At 39.1% G+C, this 8,186-nt stretch overlaps 1 protein-coding gene across 1 annotated transcript; it reads right to left on the bottom strand.

Annotated features, from left to right (window-relative positions):
• Positions 1 to 6,695: 6,695 nt before the first annotated feature.
• LOC131328970 (uncharacterized) lies at positions 6,696 to 7,902 on the bottom strand. Its single transcript, XM_058361968.1, has 2 exons — positions 7,736 to 7,902; positions 6,696 to 7,608 (listed from the first exon to the last, which is right to left on the bottom strand). The coding sequence occupies exons 1-2, from the start codon at positions 7,900 to 7,902 to the stop codon at positions 6,696 to 6,698; spliced, it is 1,080 nt and encodes a 359-aa protein (XP_058217951.1).
• Positions 7,903 to 8,186: the final 284 nt, after the last annotated feature.

Raw genomic sequence — 8,186 nt, 5'->3', positions numbered from 1 at the left:
ACCGTTGCTTTCGGAATTTAATGAGTATACCCGTCACATGATTATTAAATGTCATAAACAATTATGAGTTATGAAATTAATTTTCCAAAGAAACCACATTGAACTGATAACTTTGCTAACCATCGATCAAGACGTGTGGACAATTTAACTAAATGCTAAAAAAGTTCAATTAATTCACCTTTCGGACGTACAATACACTTTTATAAATATCTGTACAAAATTTAGAGACTTTTTAAACATCAATTGGTGCTCAAAAAGTGATCAATAATTGATAATTTTGCATAAATAATACATGTCCAATTTCACCCACAGCCCGAGATATCTGACTCCGCCCCAACGTCCCTAATTTATGATGGGACTACTATTAACTAATCTCTATTGGTTCTCTCTCTCTCAGTTTTGACACTTAGGGTTTTCCTGGGGAGGGGCGGGTCTCACACCCACAACAACCCCCCACCCACCGCTCTCTCTCTACTTTAGATCTATCCTCCTGATTTCGGTGAGCCCCAACGTCAACGGAGCTGATCGTCGTTAGAGCAGTCCGCTTGTGTGCTCCTTTGTCAGATCTTCCTCACTGTGTGTTCTTCTTTCCGATTGTTCTGCAGTTCCATCGATGTTATAAGGCCAGCCCCATTCTTGTTGTTCTGAGCGTCGCATAAGTTCACGCCCTGATGAGGGTGTAGTCTCTTGGAACGGAGGTAGTAGTTGGTGGTGCTGTACGGTGGGATGTGGTTGTTGTGGTGATAGATTCCATTCCGTGTCTCGGCCGCCCTGGTGGTAGCAGTGGCGGCGGTAGTAAGGGTCTTGATGAGGCGTTTTGGGCTTCTAGACTTAGGGGTGTGAATCTATTGTTTGCTTGCAAGTTTTGCTTTAGTTTTTGTTTGTTGTTTTTTGTTAGTTTTCGTTCCCTGCGTGGGATTTTCCCTCACTCCTTGTGGGTGTTTTTATGGTGGATTTTCTACGTCGTCTTAATGGCTTTTCGTGGTCGGAGACGAGTTTTGTCTATGTGAGGTCCTAAATATTTGTTTGCGAGTTTAAGCTTCCTTTGTGGTTGCTTTCCTACCACCTTAGGAGTGGCTACCCGTTTTTTATGTATGATTTTCGAATCAATGAAAGCACTTCTAAACTTTGACAAAAAAAAAAAAAAATCTATTGATTGTTGATGACCTTTTTAATAGATTGGAGCTTTGAATTGGAAAAGAAAGTAGAAGAAGGCATATGTGAGGCGATAGCTTCTGAGTGGCTAGAGTACATATGTGATGATTTTAATTCATCGTACACCAAAAATCATGCTAAGATTGCAGAAGCATTGACGATGTATCATAAGTCTAAGATTGAAGAAGGTTACTATATATGGTTCCTGTGGTGCCGAATTGTGGAAGGCCAAACGCGCAATTAAAAAGTATGGCTTGAAAGGTACATTGAAGCGTGTTGCTCGCTCAAGGAATATTCCAGAGTGAGATAAATATTGTTGGAGTTTGTGTTACCTCTGTTATTTATTGTCTCAAAAACTAGATGTAAACTTAGACAACATTGACCTAACTAATGCTTGTCCTTGCCTACGGCACTTGGTAGCTAGTGGCTCAAACACTATCGATTCATTAGTGTGTGCTTACGGCACTCCCCCAATTATACATTTAAGCTAGCTACAAATAATTATCAATTTGCTTTTGGAATCCCATTAAATACCAGGTAAAAAGTTAAAACCAGGAATCACTCTCTACACAAAAATAGTACATGCTTACGATATAATCTTAATTTTCATAGGCAAAACATGATTCCAAAACTTATTCCGCTCTGCACTAACCTCTCCACCAAACTTCTTGACTCCAAGAAACTTTGATTTGGAGTCACGACTATTCTTTGTGGATCCCGCCGTCTTTTTTGTAGCCCATCTTCTGAATGTCGAGTTTAATCCTCTTCCAGTGATATCTAAATAAAAGGGCAATACATACAGAAATAAAAACAAAATCCTTTATCAAAATAATAAAAGCTCAAACTTCTACCAATGAAATTAAAACTTAGAACTGGTAGAGCTGTAGACAGGGGCGTTTGTAACCAGCTCATTGAAGTTCAATCTTGTACAAAGTGACGTCACAAAGTTCATCCTTATGTTTTCTGGTATAAAAGGAGATTGAAACTGAAAGAAACACCAAAGCAACAGAGAATGGCTAAGTTTTGATGACAAAATATCACAAAATCCAGCTTCATGGCTCATGTTCCTATTTTTGAACCATGGCATTGGAGCTAAAGCTTTTTACAACTAATGGGCAACAGAAAATTTATGAGCATTCATGTACCCCATTCCTAAGTTGGAATCTGATTTGGACGATCAACTTTGCCAACAAAAATTAAAGGCGAATATGAATCCTAATTTAAGGGCAAATCAACTTTAGAAGCACTATGTTATCATTTTTGCCGTCAAAATATTCCCCAAGATCACCCTAAGCTGTCCACTTCCTTGATTCAATGCACCTAAAAGCCACGAATGAGCCACTAAAATAGCTAAAAGCGCACCGAATTTCTGATTAGACAATATAAATAAAACCAAGATGACAGCATCATAGAATCACGTCAAACCCATTTCACATAATCACATAGAACCAGATGCTAACTTCCATTATAACAAACTAGTGCATGCAGCTCGAAATCGATATTCAGTAAACTATCTAGTGTTGTCCCTCTAACCTCTTGAAGGCCAATGTCCTATTCGCAAGAAAATAATAGCTCAAGACCTCACGTATATCTACTAGTTAACTTGAATCGGTACATAAACAAACTAACAAACTATTGATCACAACTTGCAACTACTAATGTTGACCATGCTAACTTGATCAAGTATATCCACCGGTTAATTTGAATCAACCATTTAAATTCACAGTATGTTAACCACACTACCAACTACTGATCATAATAGGCAAAACCCATTTGTTATTATAAAATCCACTTTATGGGCTTAAAAACATATCAAGCTTCAGAATTTAAGAACACAAAACCAGTAATTAAACTTAATGATAATATAGCATTCATTAATTAGCTATTCGTCATCAAGTTCAGTAGAATAAAGAGGAAAAAGGCAAATCATAATTTGCCCTTCAATTGAATATAAAAATGTGATTTCACATATATTGAGTCACTGATAACAAAGTTGTATACCTTATAAGTTTCAAGTTTCTACCAACTCGGTATCTATTACTTGTTTGCCAATGCAACATGCAAAAAATCAAATGGCGCTTCAGTTTTCATCTAGCAACAACATTTATTATCATACTAAGTACAACGGTAAGAATTGTGAGGGAAACATATTATACCCTCTCAATTGCATTCTTCTCACCCGAAAAAATGGAGTCATGTTTTCCTGAATCATTTAATCGAACATGTTGGATACAATAATGATTGAGCTCATGGGTTCATCGTTCAGGACTTGCCCCACCAATTACCAATTCCAGGCCACCATGGAATTTCTACTCTACAAACTGTAACTCATGACAAAAAAAAAATTCAAATTCAAATTCAAATGTAGATGGAGCAAATAAAACAGTTTATAGTTTCCTGTTTTCCTTTGATAATCTCAATCTTCACTACATGATTTTGTTCCCTATTTTCCTTATAATCTCAATCTCCTCCTGCACAGAAAATAAAACAGTTCATAGTTCGTAAACCCCTAGTTTTTTTCCTTCTCGTTTTGTGCTTAAACTCTTTCAAAGATCTAGCAAAACATGATAGTAGGGAGATTGGGGGTTTAGAAAATTAGAGAGAGAGAGAGAGAGAGAGAGAGAGAGAGAGAGAGAGAGGCTTTTGGAAGCGCATATGGATTTTGAAAATGGATATAGAAGAATCTCATTGAATTGATCTTACCCCTTGGATTAAATCTGTGTCAATCCCAGCCTTAGAAGCGAAATCCTCAGCACATGGGTTTGATTTTCCGAACTTAAAGTAATAAAAGCCATTGGATTTATAGGAACTCAATATTAAAATTCAATCACAGCCCTCCAATCTGCCATGGAGGACAATTGTGAGAAAGACATTTTGCAAAACCGTTTTGTAATGTAATATAGATTCTACTCAAGAAGAAACATAACTAACTGCTATTTCCTAGTCCTAATTCCTCTTAAACCTGATCGAAAATAAGATTCTAAAGATAATGAATAGTATTTCAAGGCTTACACTCAAGAGTCAAGATCAATACTTTCATAAGCGTCGATTTGGAATAAGATGTATCCCAAGTTCCCAACACCACCATTTTTTCAGCAATCTTTCGACACAATACTTGGTAACCTCCTTATTGGACTGGATTATATCAGAACTTCTAGATTTAGACGGAATTCACTTTTAGGCCTTTTCTTTTGCCGATTGAAAAATGGTAAGAGAATAGAAAAACTAAATACGATAAATCAAACTATTTTCCAAATAAGGAGAAACTTATACCTTCAAATTTACTTTATCTATTTCCAGAAATCACAAACCAAGTTGACCAAGACTAGACCATCAAATATGTTCAATCGTAAAAGTGGCCTTTTTACAAACAGAAGGTGAGTACTCATTTATCTGTATTTCATTCAAATTCCAAGCAAATAGAGAAAGAAAAAAAATTCTCCAATTCATTGAAAACTCGAGAACAACCTCAAGTGAATTCATTTAACAAAGAGGAGAGAAAAACCGATTTCTTACTTGAGAACCTGACACAAAATTGATGGGCTGAATGGAGTTCAAGAAATCAAGCCTCAACCATGAAGCCTCTTGGTTTCGTCTGAGAGCAATGGAAGTGGTGACGGTGGCAAAATCGATGTTCCACCAAACACCCTGTTAACCACCAAAGAGATTTTTTGTCAAATTCGCAAAATCAATGTGAACGTCCTTTAACTGAAAAAAGAGACAGAAAATAAGGAGCAATTCAAATCTCACAAAAACCATAGCTAGGGCTTTGAAACCTCAACAACAAAGACTCCCAGTTTTGTCTAGAGAACGATTCGAGCAGTTAGGGCTGCGATTGAAAATAGAGAGATTGATAAGAGAGGGAGTACTGTGGTGTCGCTGGAGACCGGAGGTCGATAGGTAGTCGTCGCACATCAGGGAGAGTCCGGGTTGCTTCGTTGGAGGAGAGAGAGCAAAAGGAGGGGGGAAGGGAAGAGAATACGCGTGGGGATGGGTGAGATTCAAATTTTGAACGAAGAAGATTACTGTATCTATTTTTGTCCACACAATGTAAGTTATTTACGAAGATGCCATTGGTTTGTATGTGAAGGGTGGAGAAATCTAGACCGTTGAAAAGAAATATTCCTAAACACCCTCCTGTTTTATTAGTGTTCGGCTCCGAAATGGCTCAAGGATTGAGCGGGCGTGCCAAGACTTGTCGCGTCTAACGTAAAGGACTGAGCGTCCCTGTTCTGACTTCTAGATCTGAGAGGGCGATAGTGCTGCAACCTAAGGGCTGGATTGCAGTGAAGGTCCGTGGTTTTGCCTCTTCGTGCGAGGACTTAATAATTTCCTAACCGTGTAGGAAAGAAAGTAACAACGTAGAATTACTTTACTATATCGTAATAATAAAGTAAGGGATGAAGAGAGATATGAATAACTTTATTATGTTTCGTAATAATAAAGTTGGGGTACAAGAGAGATAGAAACCCGAATTACTTGGTGAAGTAATTGAGTGAGGGTGAGAAAATAGAGATAGTTGCTTTGCTGGGAAGGCTTTGGTTTTAAGCGTTGAGCTTGATTGGTGTGAGAACCCTTTTTTCTTCTTGACTTCTAGTATTTATAGGCCAAGGGTCTTCGATTTTGCATGCAAACGGATTTGTTGGCTTCTCCTCGTGACGCCATGTGTCCTTTGTAACTTCCAATTCATGAGATCATGGGATAATGGGCAGTTATTGGAAGTTATAAAAGATTATGTGTAAATACTACATCGGTCCAGATCTGAGCCAAGTTTCTCGCCTTCACCACTAGCTGACATGTGTCCCGAGTAAGCCTCAGATGTTGCCAAGTGTCCCAAGTAACTACCCATTAACATATTTAGTGGGATCATGGGTAGTTATTGGAGGTAAATAACAATTACCCATGTGTTTATTTGATCATGGGCAATTAATGGGATAATGGGCCTATTTCTTCTCCTTCTTTTGTGGGCACCTGATGAGTAATAGGCCATTTGACCAAGTCAAATGGCCATGTGCTGAAAACTTCCTCTGACTTTTCTTGATTTCCGTTAGATTCTTACCAAGACATGGTAATGGGCCTTTTAAACAATTAAAGGCCTAATTTGCATGCTCAATTGGGCTTTAAATAATCATAATCCATAAAATAACTCGAACCCATGGTCGGCTTGGACTAAAATTAACTGGGCCCGCCAACATTGTTTTGGCCCAATACATTTAGCCCCAATAACTCTTCATTCCACGGCCCAATTTAACTAAAAAGATAATTAAATGGCCCTCCAATACTCGCTCTGGACTGGGTGCCAAAAACGGGTGTAAACAATGCCCCCCCAGGCCTTGACCTTGTTCAAGATCTAGGCCTGTTGATTAGGACAGAGTACAGTTTTTGGCAGACCATACGAGTCCTTTGATCTTTATCAAATCTTCAAAGAGTTGTTAGGCTCTATCTTGGCCTAAGAACTTTGTTAATGATGGCCTAAACTTGAGGCCTTTATGTATGAATAAAGAGCATGGCCTCAGTTCAGTCATTTTTTATCCAATCTTCTATGGATTCCTTGGCAGGTTTTCCCCAAAATCCCTCATTTCCCACATAGTAGGATAATGATGCTTGAGGTATTTTCCATTTGTCAAATGCTTATCTAAACCTCCATCCAAGTCCATTAGAAGATACACATTACCTCTAAGGACTCGAGAAATCTGGAACGGTCCTTCCCATGTTGGAGACCACTTGCCATACCTTGAACTCTTTTCCCCTAAAGGAAACACAGCCTTCCAAACTAGGTCACCTTCAGAAAAGCTCTTTCTCCTTACACGTTTGTCATAAGCTCTAGCAACTCTTCTCTTCTGAACCAACATGTGGTCAAGGGCTGCGAGTCTAACTTCATCCAAGTCCTCAAGCTCTATCAGCATGGCCTGACTGTAATCTGCAGGAGTGAAGCCAAGTTGATATGCTATTCTTGCTGACTTTACTGCTACCTCCATTGGTAGGACTGGATCATGCCCATATACCAACATATAAGGGGTCATATTGGTGGCTTCTTTCTTTGAGGTTCTGTAGGCCCATAAGGCCTCAGAGAGTAACTCGTGCCAAGCCCTTAGATTATTTTCCACCATTTTCTCTATAATATTGACCAAAGTCCTATTGGTGGACTCGGCTTGGCCATTTCCTTGTGCGTAATAAGGAGTGGAGTTAGACATGATGATGTTTTGCTGGGCGGCAAAGTTGACTACTTGTTCTCCCATAAATATTGTACTCCTATCTGCAACCAAGTGTTCAGGTAGTCCAAACCTATGGATGATTCTTTCCTTGATCACCTTGATTACTTCTTGTTGATCCACAGATTTTAATGGCACAGTTTCTGCCCATTTGGTGAAGTAATCCGTGGCTACCAAGATGTAAGTATGATTTCCTGAAGAGGGCAGATAAATTTTCCCAATTTCGTTAAGGGCCCAACCTCTAAATGGCCAAGTTTGACCACAACATGATAATCAGCTGCAGGAACACGCTGAATTGGGCCATGAGCTTGACATGGTTGACACCCTTTAGAAAAACGAATGCAATCCTCTAAAATGGTTGGCCATACCTTCTGATTAGCCATCTCATATTTATTCCTGATTGATGAGCTCCACAGATTCCTTCATGGACTTCACTCATGACCCTCATGGCCTCGGGGTGCCCTAAACACCTTAAAAGTAAATCATCCTCAAGGCTTTTCTTGTATAATTCATCGCCCACGAGGATATAGCTCATAGCCTTCTCCTTCCCTTCCTAGGGGTTCTGTGATGAGGCCTCTTTAGGAAGGAAATAATAGGTGTACGCCAATCATTCTCTGGTTCATCATTTGATTCTTCACCTGTGAAGTCAGAAGTAAATACCTCCAGTCTTAGGCCTCTCCTTCTAATAGAAGGTAACAACCTCTTTTGGACTGTAATGATCTTGTGGATTGTTTCTTGAGCTAGCTTTAGACCTGTTGAGGCCTGAGCCAAGCTGTTGGCTTTAGTGTTCATACTCCTTGCAACGTGTTTGACAGTTAC

The sequence above is a fragment of the Rhododendron vialii genome, chromosome 1a (assembly GCF_030253575.1).
Source record: "Rhododendron vialii isolate Sample 1 chromosome 1a, ASM3025357v1".
NCBI classification, from domain to species: Eukaryota; Viridiplantae; Streptophyta; class Magnoliopsida; order Ericales; family Ericaceae; genus Rhododendron; species Rhododendron vialii.
The sequence above is the reverse complement of the archived record's forward strand: the minus strand, read 5'-3'. Positions and strand labels throughout refer to the sequence as shown.